Source organism: Anopheles gambiae, chromosome 3, assembly GCF_943734735.2.
Source record: "Anopheles gambiae chromosome 3, idAnoGambNW_F1_1, whole genome shotgun sequence".
Taxonomy (NCBI): Eukaryota; Metazoa; Arthropoda; class Insecta; order Diptera; family Culicidae; genus Anopheles; species Anopheles gambiae.
The window spans coordinates 51,800,993-51,826,076 of NC_064602.1; the positions used below are offsets into that span (position 1 = coordinate 51,800,993).

At 39.0% G+C, this 25,084-nt stretch overlaps 1 protein-coding gene across 8 annotated transcripts; it reads left to right on the forward strand.

Moving 5' to 3' along the window:
• The first annotated feature begins 3,853 nt into the window (after positions 1–3,853).
• Positions 3,854–24,060, forward strand: LOC4578506 (uncharacterized). 8 transcript variants are annotated; one of them, XM_061654155.1, is made up of 8 exons: positions 3,854–4,756; positions 4,848–4,972; positions 5,049–10,384; positions 10,486–10,807; positions 10,979–11,198; positions 15,323–15,358; positions 23,164–23,628; positions 23,786–24,060. In XM_061654155.1, exons 3-8 carry the CDS (start codon positions 5,110–5,112, stop codon positions 23,930–23,932), a joined length of 6,465 nt encoding a protein of 2,154 aa, XP_061510139.1. In that variant the 5' UTR covers positions 3,854–4,756; positions 4,848–4,972; positions 5,049–5,109; the 3' UTR covers positions 23,933–24,060. The 8 variants fall into 8 exon arrangements, with proteins under 8 accessions (XP_061510139.1, XP_061510141.1, XP_061510137.1 ...); XM_061654157.1 differs by having other exon boundaries at positions 3,881–4,756; positions 5,062–10,384; XM_061654153.1 differs by having other exon boundaries at positions 3,881–4,713.
• The last annotated feature ends 1,024 nt before the right edge of the window (positions 24,061–25,084 follow it).

Here is a 25,084-nt window from a genome sequence, read left to right on the forward strand (position 1 = left end):
ATTTGATGCAATCCCTTGCTACACGCTTCAATCAAGCCTCTAATTTCGTGTGATCGCTTAGGGCCTTCACTCGTCTTAATCCGCCACTGCTAACAATCACCCACAATCCAAAAGATGGCCTTTTGTGGACGATTATTTACGTTCTAAATTCGACTCGATGCGGTATTTCTGGGTGTTTCTAGATAGGTTCTAGGCTCTCTAGGTATTTTCAATCCATGTAATATTCCTCTTGATTTTCAACGTTAACGGTTAATGGTCATTGCACAACTGGGTATCTTCTTCATCGTCAAACGCTGCTTCATTTTTTGTTGATGCCTGTCATAGAGAAAGAATCACCCTCTGCAATTTAAAAACTTTTTTTACATTGACAACAGCACTCTGTAGGGTATTTTACACTTACCTAGAGGCTGTAAATCAACTATTAGTAAGAGAAGATGTTCATCATCTTCCCATGTTTGATTTTATGTTTTCTTCTAAGCATCGTGTGTCCGGTACAACATTTCACTATATTTTAACTGATTTTGGGATATTTGATATGCTCTTTCAACAAAAGAATCGAGAAATGTAGCCCGCGGTCAATTATTGCACGTTTTACAAATGCAAACAATCCAATGTTCTCCTCAAACCACAACACAATGGCGGCTCGATGTGGAGAAGATATTTTTACTCACTCCAAAATTCGACCTCATCATGATTTCATCATGTGAGCGGCTGTTGCTTGATCATCTCATTAGAGCAATCATCGGCGATAGATTTGCTCACCATTCAAACAAAATCATCTCGCCTCAGCGAGGGGAAAAAACAAGCTTGCTCAGTACGCAGGAGGAAACGATGATAGCCTCTCAGTATGGATTGAAGCAGCTGTCATTGAGCTCGCCATAGTGAGAGCAGGCTGGATTGTCATTTGGGTGGGCTCCGATTTTGACAGATGGTTTTCCGCTTGTATATGTATTGATGGATTGTTTACGTTTTGCATGGTTAATATTTGGTGGAGATCAATTTGGGTGAATATTTTAGTTTATTAGAACACAGTCCGTGATTTAAAATATAAATTTTCCTTCGAGAACTTGACGCGTTCGCCAAAAGCGGAAAACTAACTGTCAGTTTTCTTCGTCGATTCTTCTTCCACCTAGCTGTCAAAACGGGCTTATAACTTGACCTGATATCTTTACGGTCCTTGCCTGAAATTTTCCCTAGCCTCCCAACTTTTAATTTATGATTTTTTGGTGCATAAGTTGTAATTTTAAACAGCTTGTAAGTATTCTATTTTGATTTTTTTAACTTTACCACGTAACTTGGCAACCAACATACCCGGGTATTCCATACATTTTGTACGGAGAATAACGTTTCTCTTCTTCCTCTTTTCGTATTGTGCTTATTTTCGAGTCTAATTCAAGCGATTCCAAATTTAAATTGGACCGTTAGTTTTATAATAAAATGAAAAAACTTAATGAATAAATGAAATAAAGGATAATATATGGTTGGCATTACAGTGGAGCGTCGTTTATCCGGGAACATTTATCGGGCTTTCCGTTAATCCGTGCTGTTGAGAAATGACAGTTCAATACAAAGGTGACATTGCGTTTTGAGGAGGATATTTAAACAGTTTACACTATAATTCACACTATAAGGCCGCAAATACACGACGCGCGTTTCCGCGGGCGCGTTCAAACGCGTATAACAGTTCCGCACAGATATCCAGCTGAGCATCTCTGCGTTTCCGCGGTAGCGCGTTCGAATGACATTTCATTTCTATGGCTAGATTGTTATACGCGTTTCCGCGGGCGCGGAAACGCGCGTCGTTTATTTGCGGCCTAATAATTTAATTACAAAAAACACTATAATTGGGGCCCTTCACGATTCTAGTCAGTTTTTTGTATGGAGTTTGACAGTTGGAGGCTGAAATCATGTAAACACTCCATACAAAACCACACATAAAACTAGCCTGCAATTTTCAGTCTAGATTATTCTAGCGTCAAAGCTAGAAGTAGATTCGAGTACCTGCTCGAAAACACAGGTTTATTTACATTTACCCCAAGGTGCATTAAAGAGATCAGGTGGTGGAATCTAGAATCAAAGTGTATGTAGTCCAGGTGGTCTCATAGCATGTTTTTTATAACCAAATTTGAATATCACTTTTTGACAAGATGGGTGAAAACTTTTGTTCAAACAGGCTTTCTGGAAGCTTGACGAACACTCAAAACACTCTTAAAATATTCATTCAGAAGCAGAAGCGATAAAAATAAGCCTTCTAAATTCATATACCTTGGGATAATCCCACTTGTATATTAAACCCACTTAGATAGCTGCTCGAAAACTGCTATACAATGCAGACAGCTGACAGGCTGAAATTTCAGCCTACGAGCTTAAAACGGAAAGGCCCCCATTCATCCCATATAACCAAGATACCGAAAACGCCACCAATTTCTTGTACTAAAAATCCAGTTCCATCAAACAAAGCTAAAAAACTATCAGTTTGATGGGTTAAGCCACACGGCCACAGAAGCAGCCACTTCAATGTTGTTGAAGTTAGTTTGTTATGCACGGGCAATTTATTTGCTCAACATGTTTCACCTGTAATAAAATGATATTTAATTGTGCAAAGGAAGCAATTAAACGTGTGTGTTTAAGTTGGTTTGTTGTAAAACATTCATGTGTAATATGTGTATATGTGTGTTTGTTTACTTGCGATCGAACTCTTCCATTTCGCTGGTCAGTGCATAGTTTATAGACTAATAATATTGCGGAACTTTAAGTGCAGTGATGCAAGTGAATGAATGTAATCAATCGAAGAGTTAAAATCCTGTTCAGCATATTGACCTTAGCCAATCCTTGACCAAACTTTTCCTCAAAGCATTTTTGGAAAAGGTGGGTTAAGGGTGGGCAAGATAAATACATCGGATCGGAACTGGCAGCTCCGATTGTTCTAAAATTTGGTGGGTTAACGACTGAATCGACCACCACAAACCCACGTGGGTTTGAAGTGGTTTTACAGTGGGTTAAGGACGATTTGGTTATTTGGGATGGCAATTTTCAAATATTCTCATGAGAAAAACTGAAGTTAATAAAAACTGGGTTATTTTTATCGAAAAATAGGATTTTTTTAAATAACTAATCAGAAATTGGTGAAAAATATGTCATTTGACTCATTATCCGTGTTAATCGCTTATCCGGTCAGGGTCAAGTACCGAGAAGCCCTTATAAACGGCGCTCCACTGTACTTGCTTTCAGCATTAAAATATAGAAAGCATGTTTGCCTATGAAAATCGTTAGTTTTTTGCATCAAAACGTGTGGAATACCCGGGTATGCCGGTTGCCAACTTACGTGTGTAAATCTGGTTGCCAACTCTACGGTTAACTATGGCGACCCGCCCAAAGGCGCTTTTCCACCACCTTACCGTAACAATAGACGATGCGCAATCTCAGATTGCGCATATATTTATCTGTCAAACGGATCGGTTTGATATATTTATCTGTCAAAAAATATGTATATATCTCGGACATATAATCTTGAAAATTTATGCGCAATCTTGGCGCAATCTGAAATTGTATGGAAATGACGTTTATAGCTCAGGGTTGGCTACGCGAAATGACATATGTTTTGATAAAACGAATATATGCGCAATCTGAGATTGCGCATCGTGTATTAATACGGTTATATTTTAAATCCACCTTGAACCAAAACAGCCATTGGAATTCATACACATACATCAACAAATGATCGAATCCTCTCCTGTCATTTCGTTTTCATTTTTCTCACGGTATTAATACACGATGCGCAATACCTAACCAGTTGAGTATTTTTTGCTATTTTTAGAATGCTTGAGTCGTTTGCCGTCTGCTAAACGAAGTCTTTCTATATTTTGTTTAGGTAAAGTGCTTGAGTCGTTTAGAAGGCGTTTAGTGGTCGTTTAGTGGATTTGTGGCACTTGGGTTTTTTCTAGATTCGCTCGGGAATGATATTTCCTATCGTTATAGTTGGTCATGTTCCCACTATACAGGCGGTTCCCGAGATACACGGTACCTCTTATACGCGGATTCGGAGATACGCGGTTTTCTAAATTTGACAATTCTTTGAACAAATTGTACTGATTTGACACATCAATTGTAAATTGCCAAATAATTTCCGTTTTGATCGAATGTTAAAAACTATTTCAAAAGGTTTAAAACTGTTATATTCAGTCAGAATCATATCAGATAATTCGTATAGTGACTAAAACCACCCCCTACTTGCAACATTACACGAAAATTAGTGATATTTTAGCTGAAAATCGCGAGATTCGACTTACGCGGAAATTGGAGATACGCGGTATTTTGCGGTCGTTTTCGGTCCCCATTAACCGTGTATCTCGGGGACCCCCTGTATTCTTAAATAATATTTATTTTTTATAGATAACGTCACACAAAATTAGCGTTTGAAATTCATCAAAAAACCATAGCTATGAATAAAAAATGACCTCGACGGCATCATTCAACGGTAGAGGAACGTCTAATTTACAAACACACCAAATCTTGGCACAATTTCAGGCGTATCAAGTACTAATCGAGCAGATATGGGAAATCAATTTCGAGCAAATGTCACTTGGGTGGGCAATGATAGAGCGTTTATCGCACAAAGTCGTGTTTGTTTGTCTTGTTCGATTGGTGCCAGAACGCCGACAAACCATGTATGTGGGGGATTGCTATTATATAGACTTTGGTCACAAACAATCGGTATGTCAAACAAAATGAAATAGAATGTGTTTTCCATGTTTGGGTACGAAGCTAAATAAAACATTAGTTTTGTAACAAGTTAATAATTGAATCTTTGGAGTGAGAGTTGTTAACGATAGTCTTTGGTCTTTTAGTTACAATATTGTCTTCACAAAATAGTGGCTTAATGTACGCAATGTTAATGTAAAAACTACCAAGGTCAACGATTACGCATAAATCAACACCAGTTAGGTCAAACAATTGCATTGGTGCTTTTAAGGTTTGTATTTGTTGACTTTAGATATACAATAGATATATTCAATACAATAATAATAATACTAACTTACTGCCGGCAGAAATCTCTTTCAGCACTGTGCCAGTTGCCAACGTAAAAAATATCGGCTTAAAGAGTAAATTATGGGAAGACGCTTTGTGATGGATAAGAAATCTAGTACAGAAACAATGGTTAAAATCTACAAGGCTACGGAAAATGTGTATGCATCGAGCTCCGGAAGTGATTCTGACGAGAGCAATGCAAGCTTATTGGAAAGAAGTAGTCTACTGAGTAACAAATTTATGCTACCTAAAGATCTCAGTGAAAATGGTAACATATTTAACGAATTCTTTTCCTATTCGCTATGGGATGCACTGCCAAATGCCACTCAGCAAAAATTGACTAAGTACTTACCGGTAGCTAAAGATGATTTTTCGTCAACGACGAAAATAGTTCATAGTTTGTTTTCGCGTGAACTAAACCGTTTTTACAAGGAACCAATGGAAAGTTTTCGCCTAAATCTATCGACGGGAAACTATCGAGTAGACATAGCAAGACTGCAACAAAATTTAGCCAAATCTACAACGAAAGACCGACGAATGGTTGAGTTACAGCGACTAAGTCGTTTAGCGCAAAATGTAATGATATCACGCGAAGCTGCTTTGTTTAGTGAACTACAGTTTATTAGCAACCACGCGTTACCGTCTTGTGGCCGAGTAATGGATAATTATCGTAAACGTCGGCAAAGAGAGTATGATTTCGAAGCACCTTCAGTCATGGCAAAATGCCAAGCTGTTGCTACAAAACGATATTTAAGTGAAATTGTTAGCATATCTGAGGAAGCTGGATTATCACTGAGCCTTTCTGATGAAGAAGAATGCCTCCAAGCATTACCAACCGCTCCCATCCGAAAGCAACGAAGAATACTTGGATATAATGTGCAATCAGGCGAACAATCGTGCCACCCTAATCGTACGATTGGACACCCTAATTTATCTGGTGCATCGGGTTTTACAAATATTCTATCGAAAAAAAGCGCTTTGGTTAATACTTCCAACGGAATGGGTGGAAACACATTCGATGGAACAATATTCAATGCTCCGAAATTGTTTATTGTCACTGAAGATCATTATCGAAAGTTACTTGTGCAGCACAGAAAGCGTAAAATGGAAGAGCCTAATCATCCCGAATTGAACCTGGATGGTGTTAAATTAAAGGATGTAGTAAGCCGCACACAAATAGCTGCAGGCTACCGAAGAATTCTGCCCCTTCCAAAAGTTTATATTTCAGATTCAGCAAAAGAAAATCCGATTGGTATCAAAGCTAGGATTAAGTCACAAAAGCTATTCCGAATGCATCGAGTTTCTCCTGATCAGGCTGATTTAAAGCATTCGGTTGGTCTTAATCTAGAAGAGAGAGGTATTAATATAACTGAAATTAAAGTAGAACCTTCAGTGGATGCCGATCAGAAATCGAAAAGCGTACTGCCAAATGATTCATCAGAATCAAATTCGATGGACAATGAATTACACCATCTTGCTTTGAAACACGATGAGTTTATAGAAGGCACGAGAGCAGCATCAAACCATGACAAAACTAAAGAAAATGGTGAAGATCCTATTAATACTGTAGAGAAATTAAAGCCTTTTTCTGAACATGTATTAGACGAAACTGAACTTTCTATAAAGCCGACAGTTGTTACATCGCTAAATCCAAATGTTTTAAATAGCGTTGCACAGTCTGACGTACCGAAAAAAGCATCGGATACCAGCACAGGAGACAATAATTCAATGAACCTGTTGTTGAGTAATGGAACTCATGCATGCTTTTTATCAGTTGTTCGCGATCTATTTTGTTCGAATCCCGACCACCGTTGTACTATGTCAGAATTGATGCAAAAACTTGAGGCTTGGACAAAAAGTCCTGTAGCTGAACGAAATGATTGGTTTGAGCAATATAACAAAAATGGGGATTGGGATTCGACTCTTCAATCTGCGGTGAAATTTCTTACAGGAGAATTTCAAAACCAACCGGAAGATTTTGTACCGTACATAGAACACAAAATCGCCATCAATATTTTGCAATGGATTGGCGCGTCTCGTGATGCTGATAGTCGCCTAGTTCCTCTTTGCACATATTGGCAAAACAGAAAACAAGAAATGAACAAACAAACCAATATGCCTACGATTACGGCTAACAATATTATTGGTTTGAATAATACCTTGCCAATTGATACAAATATGCACGTCACTGTTTCACCGAAGAATAAGAATAAAACAAACATCGGTACCAAAAGTTTAGCATCTTCCGCCTATTCCTCAACATCGTCCTCCATTTTATTGCCATCTGCCGGAGAAGTTTCTATCGGATTTAATGAGTCTTCTGTATCATCGCTATCAAGCATGACAATCCTAGCTGATGAGGATGGGTCTGCTAGTGAACGTTCGGTGACACCACCACCACCACTTTTCCCTACGGATTGGAGCGTTAGAAAGGCTACTGATGAGGAAATACAAAGGTTCCGTGAACAGGAAAAATGTCGATATGAAAATCCGCACATGGCTTTCACTTACAAACAGCACTCGTATGACAGTGTGGTGGGACCTGTTAAAGGAATATACACACAGGCTCCAGGAATTTCGAAGGCCCGTGGACACAGTATGCTAGTCGCAAATCGCCCAAATTTCGTTACCATTCTTACGTTGGTTCGAGATGCAACTGCCCGTTTGCCTAACGGCGAAGGCACTCGTGCAGATATTTGTGAACTATTGAAATCTTCACAGTATATCTCCCCCACAGCTACCGATCAAATATTGCAGACCATTGTCAGCGGTGCTTTGGATCGTATGCATACGGAGCACGATCCCTGTGTGAAATATGATGCGAAACGGAAAATATGGATCTACTTACATCGAAACCGCACGGAGCAAGAGTTTGAGCGGTTACATATGCAATACCAAGGATTATCCAAACATAAGAAATCGATTGTGAGAAAATCGATGAGACAGTCCCGAGAAAGTTTAACGACAGCGACATCAAAAATTTCAAACCTGGCCAAACAACATCAGATTGACGATAACGGTCCCAGTAGAGATAATGTTGCCTCAGTCAGTTCTGCTGTTGAAATCCTTCGGGATAATACTACAGAGATCATCAATGTAATGGATTCGGGCACAGATTTAAGTGCAGCTACGTCTGTTATTAATATTCCAACAACTATAGTTGGTAACACGGTGACTGTAGCACGGTCGACAACATCGCTATTGAAAAAACAAGTTCCTCTAACTGTAATGGATAATAGCATTGTCCAGCAATCATGTGTCGACACAAGAAATGAGAATAGATCTGCAAGCAATTCTCCGAGCCAAACTGATCGCACCAAAAAGTCCATCAATACCACCATGCAAGATCATCAACTTTTAGACTCTGGCTCTGATACAATATATAAATCTTCAAGTAAATTGTACAATGCTGTAACGTTAATCACATCTTCTGGAAACAATGTACGGACAATTCAGATACCAAAATCTTCAATATCATTATCTAATCGACCGGACGTAGTATCAAACCATAGTACAGTAACAGGAAACGAAGTTTTAACATCAGAACTATCAGCACATAATACTTCTCCACAATCTCCTAAAAAGATCATCGTTTCTGCAGTTGTATCTGCTGCCAAAACCATGGTTGCAAGTACAGCGATATCTCCGTCGACTGATTTTTCTTTAAATAATTGTGTGGATAATTTACAAAAGCTGAATACTAAGCCAATATTAGTACAATCTGCTGGAACTGCATCACCGATCATTACACCGTCCTCATGTTCGTTTTCGAAAGATGCTATAAAAATTAGCTCTGCCATAGGCGGCACGATAGTATCCATCCGCCAGGTAAACAACACAAACCTCGGTACGTTAGGTCAAAAAAATCAAACATTTGCGTGCGCGCAATCTACATCTTTGTTATCTCCACAACTATCAACACAAGCAAAAAGACCACAAATTTCCATGAACAGTTCTTCTATTGCCACTACTTCTGCAGCAAATGCAATCCGAACAATCAAGGGTGGTACCATAATATCAGCCGCAATAGAAAAACCAAATTATAGCTCTTCAGTTACACCATCGACTTCAAAACAAAGTTCTATTTCAGCTCCAATGTTACAATCAAATCCTGCGACCACTGTTTTGTCACAAAAGATGATGTTAAGTTCTGCCAGAGCGTATGCATCATCCGCCGGCGAAAGCAGTAATGTCCCAACTGTAGTGGCCATTAAACCGACTAACTCAACTAGTATAACAACTGTAACAGAAACTGGAACCAATAGACCAATCATAAGGCCCACTGCAAACCTTTTTAGTACTATCACCCTTACCAAAGGTCAGCAGTCAGTTCTAACGCCAGCAAAGCAGCAACAAATAATTCAAAATTTACTATTGCAAAATCAAAAACAGTCTATAATCACCAAGCAAATAGTTTGTACAACTGACGATGCGAAACAAGGTGTAGGTGTAGGTTCACCATTTCAGTTGGAAAGTCCGACAGCCGTTCCAGCATCATTTAAAATGCAACACAATTCAACTTCAAGTGTGAAACCACTGTCACAGCAAATTGTCAAAATCACGCCTACACGTGCGAAAACTCACTGTATTTCGACGATTAGACCCGTCAGTACAATTGTTACATCGTCGAATTCTCCTGGACATCCTTCATCAAGCATCGTAAATCAAACGTCACCTGGTGTGAAGATGATAAAAATGCATCCATCTACAATGCTCACATCCATCGAACCCCAAGGGATGTTGAATGCAAGCACGTTATGTGGAGCTAATACGGTTACCATTTCCGGGACAAATAATATTGGGTCTCCCGCATCTACTCCAAATTCTACCATGCGAGTACTAAAAACAGCCACCGGAACTACGACTGTTATTAAGACCGAAGTAACGCCAAGTGGATTGTCTGAAAAGCTAATATCCCAAGGAACTCGCCACCATGTTTTGGATAAGCATCGAAATGACTTAACAGCACATGTTGGTTCAAAAGTAATCGTAACACCCAGCATTAGCACAGGTCAACTAATTCCATTGGAGAGTCTTTTACAAAAACAAGGTGTTACGCCCACGACAAACAGTTCAACAGGGGGTTTAAATACTTTTTTGAAGATAACTGGCACCAACAAAACTGGACAACAACAGTTTTTACAGTTTACTACTAGTTCTAATGCAGCAAGCTCAATCACTTCAACATCAGCCTCGAACGTACTATCAAATAGTGGGACTACATCACTGGGGAGTGTACGGCAACAATACACCATTTTACCTCAGTCCCGAAACATAATATCGGTAGCATCAACATCTCGAACATGTCGAAAAAACAATATTCCCTTAACAATTGTTTCATCTCAAGATTCAAATGGTAAGTCTAATAAAAGCCATTGATATTGCTTATTAAATGTGAAGCACTAGTTTATGTACGTTCGAGATTTTCATGCGTTCACTACCGTCTATTTTTTGCAGAGTCTTTGCCATCTGCAGCTTCGCTTATTGTTGGAAATAAGAAAGGAAATGTAACCGAGGTCAATACCATTGACGACACGGTTCCATCGCCACCTGTTCATTCACCTTCTGAAAAACAAATACCACAAGTAAAGCTACTCACAACTGCTCAGAGTCCAAAATCATTTAGTTCCGGTGCCATTACTTCCACAACAACAATACAACCACAAAATAACATTTCTAAAACGAAAACATCGCTAGATAATACGGATCTACTGAATGCAAAAATTATAGGGGTCCGGAACATTGCTTCAACTAAGCTGAAAGGCACATCCTCTTTGAGGTAAATCATATTCAATAGTGGTAGCCGCTTTACGTTGAACATAGAGACTTTTAGTCTCGCAATTGCAATTGTGTTTGTTGAACCATCACTTTCTTCTGTACTGCTTTACTGTTTTACCTTACAGGAGTTGTCACAAATGATGTTCTTTAATTTGTCCGTCCAATCTTTTAGTTTGATGAATACAGGTGGCCTAAATATAGCACATATTGGTGGAAAACCAGTAATAATTGCAAACAATGCGGCGATCGGGACCAATCAAGGAATTACAGTCAGCACTTCGCATTTACATAACAACGGTGTTAATAAAGGCACACCCGCTGGCACAATGTTACTAACTTCAAATACAAATTCCATCAGCCCAGCATTAGAACAGCAAAATTCAAACGATATGGTGAGTACATTCGTTAGTTATATCTATATAAGGCCGAAGATACACGAACTCCGTGCTGCCAAACCCATAGACAAACTGTCAACGGCAACTTTTCCGAAATGTCATATCCATACATTTTTCAGCAGGAGGAATTCCGGTCCGTGTATTTTCGGCCTAACAAATCTATGTTTACAGTGGACTCTAGTATAATGGGCATAATCCGTTCGAGTAATACGGACGTCACACGAAGGGTAAACTTTGGCGTAAACTGGATTTCAGCCATACAACCCTATAATCTTTTAACATGAAGTTTACGCTCTCCCATACAAATCAAGCGTAAACTTTTTGAGTTTACGCCTCTTGTGACTTCCGTATAAGGATGGTGGCAACGCAGATCCGATGCGATTTTATCCGACGAATTGTATATTTTAAGGATTTGATATTTAACGTCCGACGACAAATCGCACGTCCGAATCTAATAATAACGACCAAATCTAATAGCTATTAATACCTAATCTAATAGCACCATTGCGCGGTTTTCTAAATTTAACAGTTCGTGTGTCAAATCAGTTCAATTTGCTCCTAGAATTGTCAAATGCAAAATAAATTGCTTTTATGACCAATTTAAACCACATAGATGCCAGACATTTGCTATTTTTTAAGTATTATATAAATAGCTAAGTGGATCAACGGATTTTTAATCAAAACTTAATCTAATCCAAAAATTTAATGTGAACAAAAATATCCATTTATCAGCTGTATTTTGGATGAGAAACGTGAAAATCGACTTCTTTTGGTGTTTATTCTGACGATTTACAAGTTTATAGGGTGAGTCAAAAAAATATTAAATACTGGTTGTCCCCGATATACACGATACCTCTTATACGCGGATTCGGTGATAAACAGTTTCTAATTTTGGGGTTCTTTCCATTTTAAGTTGGTAGGCTGAAATTTCAGCCTGTCAGCTGTCTGCATTGTATAGCAGCAGATCCCACGGTGTATGAATTTAGAAGGATGATTTTTATCGCTCCTGTTGCTGAATGAAGATTTTAAGAGTGTTTTATATATTGGTCAAGCCTCGAGAGAGCATGTTTAAACAAAAGTTTTTACCCATCCTGTCAAAAAGTGATATTCACATTTGGTTATAAAAAGATCACCTGGACTACATACACTTTGATTCTGGAATCCATCATCAGGTCTCTTTAATGCACCCTAGGATAAATGTAAACATAACCTTGTTTTGCCATTTTTCGAGCAGGTAATCGAATCTAATTCTAGCTTTGAGGCTAGAATAATCTAGACTGTAAATTGCAGACTAGTTTTGTGTGTGGTTTTGTATGGAGTGTTTACATGATTTCAGCCTCCAACTGTCAAACTCCATACAAAAAACTGACTAGAATCGTGAAGGGCCCCTTTGACAGTTCTTTGAGCAAATGATACTGATTTGAGTTCCCCGGGATACATTACAAAAAACGGTACCCCAAAATACCGCGTATGTCGAATTTCCGTGTAAGGCGAATTTCACGGTTTCCCGTCAAAATATCACTTATTTTCGTGTAATATTGCTTGACGTGATAAGTTTAACCGTTCAAATAGACATACAGGGACAATATAGCGCGCGACGAAAAGTAGCTTAATTTTGCAAACAGAGCTACTCGTCTCGCGCGACATTTTTGCTTCATCCGAAATAATCAAATTACAGTAGGTGACCGCTAACTGAGAGGTAAACAAGCTCCAGTTAACAAACAATGTTCGCTAACTTGAGTGACGTTTCTATGGATTGATTGTTTTGATCGGTGTTGTCTGGAATAAACATACCAAACTTTTTTTTCATTTATATTGATATAAAGTATAGTAATTCGTGTAATAACATAAACTAATAGCAAACGTAGGCAAGAGACTCTAAATTTGTTTGAAAAATGCACATTTGCGACAAATTTCTCTTCATGAGATTCCGGATGTTTCATGTTTTGACGTTTAAGTGTTCTTTAACTGAGAATCACTCCAGTTAGCGAACCTCCAGTTAAAAAGCTTCTTCTTCTTCTTCTTCTTTTGGCACAACAACCGCTGCCGGTCAAGGCCTGCCAATACCCACTAGTAAAGTGGGCTTGGCTTTCAGTGACTTATTGTTACCATAGCAGAATAGTCAGTCCTACGTATGGGGACACGGTCTATTAGGGGCTTGAACCCTGACGGGCGTGTTGTTAAGTCGTTCGAGTTGACGACTGTACCACCAGACCGGCAAAAAAGCACTCCAGTTAAAACACATCCAGTTAGCGGTCACCCACTGTATCTAGTTTGTTTACAAGCTAGATTAATGCCAAACGCAAAAAATAGATTTGAACACATTTTAACCTATTTTTGTGTGTTTTCAAGTTGGTAATATAAAACAAGTTGGTTGACTGAGTCAAATGAGCTGCTTTAATCTACACGGAGCTATTTTAAAATTCTAAGCTATGTTTCGTCGCGCGCGACGTTGTCGCTCTATGTCTATTTGAACGGTAAGCCTATAAATCATTTATTAGATATAATTTTGTCTATGCGTCATTTCAACTGTCTTGTGTACGATACAAAGTTCATATAGGATACAAGGTCAATTCATGACGGAATGACGACATATGAAAGTAAGTAGAAAAAGCAAAGTGGGTGTAGGGACTAGTTTTTTTTTCTTTATTTTTATAGAGACTTTGAGCCAATTGGCCTCGTTCGCCTCTTTCAATCGGTAGATTAATTCTATACTTAAAATCTAACGTTCTTCTTTGCAAGCCATTTGTGTCTTGCAGTTACCTTATACCGGGTAATCTCGGTTTACTTAAAGCTATCCCAAATAACCAAGATACCGAAAACGCCACCAATTTCTTATACTAAAAATCCAGCTCTATGAAACAAAGCTAAAAAACTATCAGTTTGGTAGGTTAAGCCACACGGCCACAGAAGAAGCCACTTCAATGTTGAAGTCAGTTTTTCGCACGGGCAATGTATTTCATATTCATATTATTTCATATGTTATTTAATTGTGCCAAGGAAGCCATTAAACGTGTGTGTTTAAGTTTGTTTGTTGTAAAACATTCATGTGTAATATGTGTATATGTGTGTTTGTTTACTTGCGAATTAACTCTTCCATTTGGCTGGTCAATGCATAGTTTATAGACTAATAATATTGCTGAAGTTGAAGTGCAGTGATGTAAGTAAATGAATTTAATCAATCGAGGAGTTAAAATCCTGTTCAGCATATTGACCTTAGCCAACCCTTGACCAAACTTTTCCTCAAAGCATTTTTGGAAAAGGTGGGTTAAGGGTGGGCAAGATAAATACATCAGATCGGAACTGGCAGCTCCGATTGTTCTAAAATTTGATGGGTTAACGACTGAATCAACCACAACTAACCCACGTGGGCTTGAAGTGGCTTTACAGTGGGTTAAGGCCGATTTGGTTATTTGGGATCCGTTGATTTTATTGTCTGTTACAAATGTGGTTTTGGTTAGAGTTAGTGATACGAAGGAATTTTAAAAGTTTACGCTAGCAATCGCTGTCTGGTGAGAGGATGGTGTCGATGCTGTGGGCCAATTTGCAGGTGATGCGTTCCGCGGTATAACCGTGGCATTCGGCGACGCAGTATAGCCATGGCATATGGACTAAGTGGGCTTATAGGTTTGACGGGAACGCCATTTTGACTGAGCGTATTACATGAGTGAAATCGATTGTGTTACGTAACTTTTCACACACAATACGTCACATCAACCGCAACAGCCGTTGGAATTCACACGCATACATCAAAATATGAATCCACGAATCCACTCCTGTCATTTTGTTTCGTCAAATTGTTCGGGATAACCCAACCTGTATAATATACACATTTTGAGAAGAAGGATTACCCAATTTAGGATACCCAGTCAGACACATCGAACTTAATTTACCACTATCTTACCGCTAAATTACAGGTAATTTTAGGGCAATTTAATGGTAAATTAGCTGTCGTTAATTTTCCCATTCGAGGAGTTTTGATAGATGCTATTCCTCCCTATTTTATTCTTTTTTCTGACAAATTTTGAGTAAATAACACGAAATGTATTATATTATAGTTTAATGGTTAAATTTGATCATTTTCCTTAACTTATACAAACTATTACAATGTTTTTTTTTAGCAAACTCAACTTGAACAGCCGCTTCACCCGGAGAAGGTAATAATAAATAGCATAGTCGAGCGGAAGCGATTTTTTTCCGAATTGAGAGTAAGCACGCGCAGCGCTCTCTCGCTTGCCTTCAAATTACACGGGGCGCTCTCGCGATACAAAACAGCTGATCAGCTGATACCCCCTCCCTCCCGTTTTTTTCCTCTCGCGCTGCGCTGGATGCGCGGATCAGCTGTTCTTGCTCTCTCGCGTTTCTTTCGGTTTGCGCTGCGCTGTTGTAGCACTTTCCACTGTGTGGTGCTGTGGTACCACGCACAGTCTACTGTGCTGTGTGTGCGTGGTACCACACTTAATGTGTGGTCGCACAGTAGCTGTATTCCCGCACAGTTTTTTTTTGCGCCCGCACAGTTACTGTGTTATCGCACAGTTACTTTGTTACCGCACAGTTACTGTGTTATCGCACAGTTAGTGTGCTTTGCACACTTTTTGTGCCCCGCACAGCTATTGTGCTCCGCACAGCTATTGTGCGCGCACAGTTACACCGCGCTCTCGCATCAATCGAACCAGACATCATACGGACGTCACTCGAGGCGTAAACTTTGGCGTAAACTTGATTTAAGCCATACAACTCTATAATCTTTTGACGGGAAGTTTATGCTCTCTCATACAAATCAAGCGTTAACTTTTTGAGTTTACGCTTCGTGTCCTGTTGGTATAACCCGCAAATCATAGTCGAACAAACGTGAGGATTTCTCGTCAGACATCTCGAACAAACAAGACAAACATCGTCTCGAACCGATCAAATTCCGAACAAATGTGGTGTCTTGTTCGATTGGTATCAGAGCGCGGTGTAATTGTGCGCACACAATCGGCCTCAGCACAATTTTTCGATCGAAAAAATTCGATAGGCGCTCACGTAAAACTGACAGTATAACTATTTCTTTTATACCTATACATGAAGTTGGCCCCCCAGGAAACAATTTTTAAAATAATTTATAAATAATTTTTTATCACCCAAAATATTGAAAAAGAACCAACACATCTACCAACTTGCCTTTACATAACGTTTTTCAAAAACATCAACCTTGATTTACGGAATTTTTCTGATATTCGATAATTTCCGCAGCTCAATGCGTCGCGGATTTTGCCCCATGCAAAGCGGAACGATCGAATTTTTGTAGCATAGTTCATTTTGCTCGTGAGTGTCATGGTATACCAGTTTTCAAAAAGACCAGTAAAATGAACACCTTGGCGGCGAAATGAGTGTCAAATGACACCAAAATGACAGCCGGATCTATCGAATTTTTTCGATCGAAAAATTGTGCTGAGGCCGAATAACTGTGCGGAGCACAAAAATTGTGTGGAGCTCAAAAATTGTGCGGAGCACAAAAATCTTTCGAAGTGTGGCACCACATTTTTATAAAATGTGCAATTGTGCTCACACATTTTACTGTGCTGTGTGTGCGTGGTGGCACAGTGCTACTTGACCCATCACTACCCGTGACCCCGCGGCCTAACATGGAATCGAAAAAAGCAAGGTGGAATATAGAGGAGGCGTCTTCTTAGCGTTTGGCATGTTGCCATTTTGAGATACAGTTTGACAACAGTCGTCGATATTTGTTTACAGGCAGCAGCTGCATTATAACGTGTAAAATGCCGATTTATGGAGTGTGGATGCAAAATACAAATTTTTAGTGCTAAAAAATGTGTATGAAACGAAAACAATTCATTTATCATATCCAAATACCAGCAACATTCGTCGCATTTGACAACTGCCGTCGATCCTGGTTTTGTGCTTTTTTCTAAAGCCTCGATGCCCAATTGGTCTACATGACGACACCTCCTTTCTACCCACTTTGGAAAAAGGACGTAGAGGCGTTCCCCGAGATACGCAGTTAATGGGGACCGAAATCGGTCGCGAAATACCGCGAAAAATCTCGAATTTTCGTAAGCCGAATCTCGTAATTCCCAGTGTAAATATCACTGATGATCGTGTAATTTTGCAAGTAGGAGATGGTTTTAGCCACTTAGAACCGTGGCAACGCTCATCCAATGCGATTTTATCGGACGCTTTTGTCAAACGTTGCTCATATTGCGAAAATTTTAATGATTTGAATGGTTTAACCATTATAAAAAAAATAATTTCATATTGTTCCTACATAAACTGCATGATTACATTGACAGATAAAATCGGATGCGACGATCCGACGTGATCAAATTTTTTTGATTCCATCGTACAATGAAATCGCACGTCCGACGCTATCTGTCAAATCCCATATAAATCTCGTCCGATAAAATCGCATCGGATGAGCGTTGCCACGGGCCTTAATGAATTATTAGATTTGATTCTGACTTAGTATAATAGTTTTAAACATTTTAAAATGGTTTTCAACATTCTATAAGAAGAGACATTATTTCGCATATGACGATTATTGATGTGATAAATCATTACAATTTGCTCAAAGAACTGTCAAATTTAGAAAACCGCATATCTCCGAATACGCGTATAAGAGGTACCGTGTATCTCGAGGACTACCTTCACTAGGTATAATCGCAAACACTCAGAGATATAAAAAGGTACGAAAAATCAAACATTATGAATAATATTTGCATAAGCCTTCGTATTATATCGATAAACTTCAACAATTTATCAAGCAATATTAAATTAGACTGTTTTCATTCGACTATAAGAAAATTAGAAACAGATGTTGTATGTATGCAAGAAGTTTTTGATCATAATCTTGAAATCAACGGCTTCACAACGTATACAAATTTAGATTATAAAAAAGAGGGACAGCAATAGCCATACGGAACGGATTCTGTTTGAAACACTCACACATAGAGAAGAGCGTAGACGGGAGGATTAGCAGTATGCATTAATAACAACCTTAAAATTGTAAATGTATACGCGCCTTCAGGATCGCAAAACAGACAGAGTAGAGAACACTTACTTAGGCACACCCTAGCATATCATCTGTGAATGCGTTAATGACGTTAATGATGCTACAAAAATTGAGGTAAAAGTAAGGCTCAGCCCTCTACGTTACATTGGAGAAGCGTTACATTCCTTAATTTACAGTCAGAATTCAATTCATGTTTACATATCCTTTATCATTTTGATTGTAAAATTTATTTTCATACTTTTTATTACTATCGTTATTATTTTTTATGAGTGGAATTCGGGCTATTATGTTTTCTGTTTCTTATCAGTGCTGATTATTTACTTGAGCGCAATAAATTGCACTTTTGGGATCGCGTTGCTCTAGAATATTTATGCTAGTAGGTTTCCTATTTTCGATATTGTACCCGATTTCCTCGCTAGGATGTCTATTTTGGATATTTCCTACATTTATTTTCTTAAGTTACTTTTCTGTGGAGCCTGAGATCTCCAGTGATTATTGCTTTGCTGAGATTGAGACCTCCAGCTGCTGTTATTTGAACGATGCTCGTCCTTTATCGGATTATTAATCTAAGGTTGGTAAAACCGATTGTATTGGTTTTGCCTGACTAGTGTGCTTGTTATCAACTATTATCAACTACTAACATTGTACTAACATCAACAATTACGGATTCCCTGGCACTAATGAAAGTCGAGCTATTGAAAGAGTTACCTTTTACGGAGAAAAGGGTTGTTGCTCCGACTAATATCCGTGCCTTAGAGTCAACACGCACACAGTTATACGAAGGCACTCATCTCGGACAACACTCACACATTCATCGGGAGATACTCGAAAATTGCAACAAACCATTATTGCGAGGCACTAACACTGATGATAATGGTATTAATATAAAAACCGTGGCTAATCCTGAACCTCGTTTTTGGCTATTTTTTACCAACATCAGTCCTGATGTGACTCCCGACGACATGGCAAATTGGGTTAAATCTAAGCTCAATACAAACGATATCCATGTTCGCCGGTTAACCAAGTATGATGCGGATCTGAGCCGACTAACATTCGTTTCCTTCAAAGTCGGCATCCCATCAACTTGGAAGAATGTGGCTCTGTCTCAAAATACTTGGCCAGCTGAAGTTGCGTTTCGTGAATTTACCGATTACCATTCGGCTCCACAGTCGCCGCCACTAATCGACGCATCACCAATACTCTCCTCATCACCCCCGCATCTTTTGTCCCCATCACCACCAGTATCCCCGACACTGCATTACAACCTACGCAGCCAAACCATCAACCCACCATAGACGAACATTTTGCTGCAACGTCTATAACAATACGTACATCAACGCCAGCAACAATACCAACAACAACAACAATAGTAATAACAGCAACTACAACAACAGCTACTACAACTAATTCAACAACATCAATATCAACAGTAGCAGCAGTATGTACAATGCCTGCCTTTCCGTCTACATCGACTGTTATGGTCCCGTCTACTATTGCTCCCTTTCTCGGTCATACGCAACATTCAACAACACTCAATATTTACTATCAAAACATTCGTGGTGTGCGTACCAAAGTTAATGAATTGCGGTTATCTTCATCGGAGTCCGACTACAACATCATCATACTCGCCGAAACCTGGTTGGATGAGAACATTCCATCCTCGCTTCTTTTTGGCTCTGAGTATACAGTAACCCGCGGCGATCGTACGGTATACAACAGTTCTCTCTCTCTCGGGGCGGAGGCACTCTCATCGCAGCATCTCGTCATCTAAACACCTGTGAGGTTATACCGCCGAGCGCTTGCCTCGAACAGTGCTGGTTACAAATCAAGCTTCCTTCCTGCTCTATCTTCATCGGTGCAATCTACATATCCCCTTCTCTCACCAAAAATTAAAATACGCTCAGTGCACTTGATGCAACGATCGATGGTATAGTGACGAGGATGAAAAAACATGATCGTATGCTGCTTTTTGGAGTCTTTAATCGAGCTGATATTTCATGGATACACGACACAACACATCAGTATTTTCGTGCACAAATTTCCCCTACATCCGTTGATGCGTTTTTCGACATTATTCGTTTTTGTAACTTGCGTCAGCTCAGTGGCAATTTAAATTATCGGAATGTGCAATTAGACCTAATTTTCTAATTTTTAACTTAATTTTCTACTACTCTCCTCATGTTAACTACGCGTCTCACATCAGAGTTCCTTCATTAGCCGCTTCTCCTCTATTACCTGAAGATCAGCATCACCCAGCATTAGAATTGTGTACTTCTATTAATCACACATCCGTTAATCAATTGTCGTCTCATGTTAGGAGTAATACAGGGAACCTCAATCGCTCATATAATTTTAGAAAGTGTGATTTTTAAAAACCTTATAATTTGCTGTTAGATACCGGTTGGTCTCGTGTGCACTCGGCACCTTCGCTGGACGAAGCGGTCTCTGTTTTCACACAGCTAGTGTCTTCAGCTTTCCCATTGTGCTGTCCTTTACGTAAAGCCCCTTCTTTTTTTTTCCCTGGTCCAATTCAATCCTTAAATCCATGAAACGTGATAAGCAGCGCTACTTACGCGACTATCGGGAATACCGTAATCCACACACTAAACGACTGTTCAAATATGCAGCAACGGCGTATCGCATTTATAATCGGGTCCGTTATAAGTCCTACATAGCTTTCTTGCAATACCGATTTACTTTACACCCAACACAGTTCTGGAGCTATATCTCTTCCCTTCGTAACAATCATCGTCTGCCCAGTACTATGTCTTATGGTTCGTCAACAGCATGTTCCGAAGAAGAGATATGTGCACTTTTCGCCGATCACTTCTCCAACGCCTACTCTGATTACATTAATGATGAGGAGTTGTTAGAGGGTGGACTTTCTACTACACCTCGCGATGTTTTGTATTCCCGTTCCCTAAATTGTACCGTCTAAAATGTTGCTACAGCTATATTGTCCTTAAAACCTTCTTATTCTCCTGGCCCAGATGGTATACATGCAATCATCCTTAAAAAGTGCACCAACGCTATTGCTCCCATAATGACATTCATTTTCAATCTCTCCTTTCAACATAGATGTTTCCCTGCTCTATGGAAAACAGGTTGGCTCTGTCCTATTTTTAAAAAAGGCAGTAAATCTGAAGTAAGCAACTATCGTGGTATTTCCCTACTTCCCGCTAGTGGCAAGGTATTGGAAATCATCGTTCATTCTGAGCTTTTGTATTTATCGAAGCAGTATATAACCTTTAATCAGCATGGATTTATGCCAAAACGTTCCACTACCTCTAGCCTTATGTCGTTCATATCCAAATTGTTCCAGTACTTAGACACAGGTTACCAAGTTGATACAGTGTATACTGATATTAAATCTGCTTTTGATAGAGTATCTCATAAACTATTGTTGATGAAGCTCTCTAAATTAGGCTTATCTACGTCTTTCGTTCACTGGATTGGGTCTTACCTCTTTAATAAAAATCTTCATGTAAGTTACGGATCGTCCTTTTCTTTACCGTTTTCCAATTCCTCTGGTGTCCCTCAAGGAAGTGTACTAAGTCCCCTCTTGTTTCTGTTATTCATAAATGACATTAGTTTTATTCTCCCATCTCCTTACCACCTTCTATATGCAGATGACATTAAAGTATTTGTTCCAGTGATGCAAGAGGATGATTGCAGCGCACTCCAATCTCTTCTTAACTCCCTCTCTTCATGGTGTGCGTCAAACTTCTTAGAGCTCTGTCCTAGTAAATGTAGCGTCATCTCTTTTTGTCGTCGTCATTCCTCTCTTATTCACGATTATGTTCTTAATAACACTGAATTCAACAGGGTGTCACGTGTTCGCGATTTAGGTGTTATGTTAGACGAAAGGCTATCATTCGATAGTCATCTTGAATTGGTCATCGGTAAAGCTTATTCAAACCTTGGCCTTATTTTTCGCATGACTTCGGGCATCACCGATTTGAGGTTCCTTAAGGCATTGTATTGTTCCCTAGTGCGCCCTGTTGTTGAGTATGCTTCTGTTGTCTTCCGTACTAACAGGGCAGGTTGGAAAAACAAACTCGAAGGCGTGCAAAAGCGCTTCACTAGGTGCTTATATCGTCGCCTCTTTGGAAATTCCACCACCGCATCAATCTCGACACCCTCGAATCTAGACGAACTAAAGCATGTGTGTCATTTATCAGCAATTTGTTACGAGGGAATATAGATGCTCCATACTTGCTTTCCCAACTTAGTTGGTATGTTCCTTCCAGGTGTTTAAGAAATCGGACTGCTCTTGAAATACCTTTCCGCAATACAGCGATTACCACGATTTTAATTTCTAATTTTATGTTCCGGCTCTTTGTTATTTTTTCTAATTATGTCTTTTTATTCTTAAGTTCTTTTTTGTTTTAAATATTTACTTCTTATCCGCTGCTTATTTTCCTTTGTCTTCGACATTTCCCAATATCTTCGGGTGTCTTAAAATGTGCATTGATTCTTAATAAAATGTCGTCAATGCTGTTTACCAATATTTCTACAATCTTTCCTCTATCCTTTTAATTTGGATTGAACAATTCCGGGTTAGGCGGTGATATTGGTCATCTATAATATTAAAATGATGAATTGAATACATTTCCTTGTGAAGCCCCGCTGACCATTAATTTTTCACCGTGAACAAAGCGAGAAATCACAAGGAAATGCATAAAATTTATTAATTAATTTTTTTTTATAGTCTAGATGGTTGAGGAATCAAATTTCCTTTATTTTGGTGTACGATAAGCAATATTCTGATAAAAAAAATCATGAAATGTACCAGCAAACCACTAAATTTCACGTTCAATTTCACTGGGGCTATAACGCAGGTTTTATAAGAAAAAATCGTTATGAGGAGGACCGCTGTAATTAATTAATCCGATTGTAGTATTCTAATGTCAATGAATTAATATATCTTTTGTATCTGTTTTCAAATAGAATGTACCTGGTTTACCTTCAACGGCAAGAAGAGAAAATGCATGCACAAACAGTGTAATTCCAGGACAAATTCAAACTCTCATGATTCGTAATAATTTGCTAAAGGTGCAAAGTGTACCACCAACGGCATTAAATAAACTTTCTCAACATACAACTATTTCGGCTGGGTCGGTAGGCGCCAGCGGTGCAGGAAGTGGAGTTAAAACTTCCACCACACCAATAACAGTCTGTGCGGGAAGATGCACTACAGCTCAATCAAGGCAACAGCAACAAACGCAGGAAGCTCAGACGCAGTATCCTCAGCAAACTCCACAGAAACAACATCAAAGTAAACAGCTTGGCTCTGCTGGAAGCGCCATTCTTTTCACGCCACATGTAGCTGCTAATAACAAACCATTAGGTGCGATGAGTATGGAAGATAAATCATTTGTCAAAATACAATCTTCAAGTACTGAAATAAGTAATGTAAGTATTAATAACTTTTATAATACAAAAAGATTTCAAATGTGATTTAGTGCAATTATTCAATCCAAAAATCCAATTTTTTATTCAAATCGTTGATGCTTTGCATATAATTTTATTCCATTACAGTGTATCTTTATATTTTTATTGTTAATTACAGAACGCCGATGGAGGATCGCAAAAGGTGCAATCGCAGCGTATAGTTCTATCTCAACCGACGATAGCATCAGATCTAAATGTAGCTGGCAATGCCTTAAATTTTAAGCGTCTCAAGGTTATACCAATTAGTAAACAATCTAAACAATAATTAATTCCTGCAAATGATGTTGTTGATTCTTCAAGTACGTCTGCTGAGATGTATGAGAAAAAATAGGTGTTTATTATAAACATATCAATAAAACAGACAAAATTGAATTTCATTATTCAAATAAGAAATTATTTTTTGGGGTTTTCTTTGTTTTTCATGTACAGTCAGTCCAAAAAGTATTCGTCTAGCTGAATATTTTACAGAAAAAGGGGAACTATGGCCGCAATAGGCATGCGGCGATAAAAGTAATGATGAGGTTTGCTAAAGGGACCATCAATACACACGTTTTGCTAAAAAATAAGCATTTAAATAGTGCAATAGCAACCAAAATTTATGTATTTTGGTCTAAAAAACTAAAAACTAAAACTAAAAAAAGTCGCTTGATGGGCGCGCAAAAAGTATTCGTCCATCTAGCTTTTTAATTATTTACGCTGGACAAACACAACATAGACGTGAATTAAATTTATTATTATCAATTTACTGGTGACTTCCTTCTAAAATAATGCATTACTGTTGTTTTAATTGCACTTCAAGCGGTCACAGAGACACTAAAGGCGGGGGAGTTAAATGATTGGAGCATGATGGCGAAAATCGTATCTTTAACTGGTTGTCGCAATAAACCGTCAAATCGAATTGTAATCCTGATGTCGACTCCGACACGTCGGCATGCGAATTCTCGCATGCGTTTCTCCCGCATACGTCTAGGAGAATGCGTTTCTCCCACGCACCAGCTCGACCAATCACGGGCCGACACGTTATCGTTCGGCACGTGGCAACGAGAGAATGCGCTATCCTGCTTCCTGCGAGAAGCATCTATAAAGCGATCGATCAGCGGATCGATCGCTCTCTTATCATATTGATCTTAACGTGAACGGAGATCACCGCAAGTATACTTTAATTGCAAATAAAACGTGTTTATCTTTATCCGTGTGTAAGTGCTTCGTGTACGGGTTCTTTCGTCGAAAGAAATTACGGCTTCGTGCAAAAACATTTGGTGACCCCGACGTGATTTAACGCGAGTGTAGTGCTTCGTGTAAGTGTATAAGTTATCGTAAGTGCTTCAGCCATGACGACACCGGGTGATAGCGAGCACAGCATCGAGGCAGCGCGTCAGCTAACTGCGTTGGAAGGTGCAGTTAAGGCAATACTCGA

Excerpts from the sequence above, each read along its gene's own strand:
- LOC4578506 (XM_061654155.1), top strand. The coding sequence starts at position 5,110 with ATGGGAAGACGCTTTGTGATGGATAAGAAATCTAGTACAGAAACAATG. Across the intron at positions 10,385-10,485 it reads TTCATCTCAAGATTCAAATG|AGTCTTTGCCATCTGCAGCT; the intron begins GTAAGTCTAATA and ends TATTTTTTGCAG. Across the intron at positions 15,359-23,163 it reads AGCCGCTTCACCCGGAGAAG|AATGTACCTGGTTTACCTTC; the intron begins GTAATAATAAAT and ends GTTTTCAAATAG.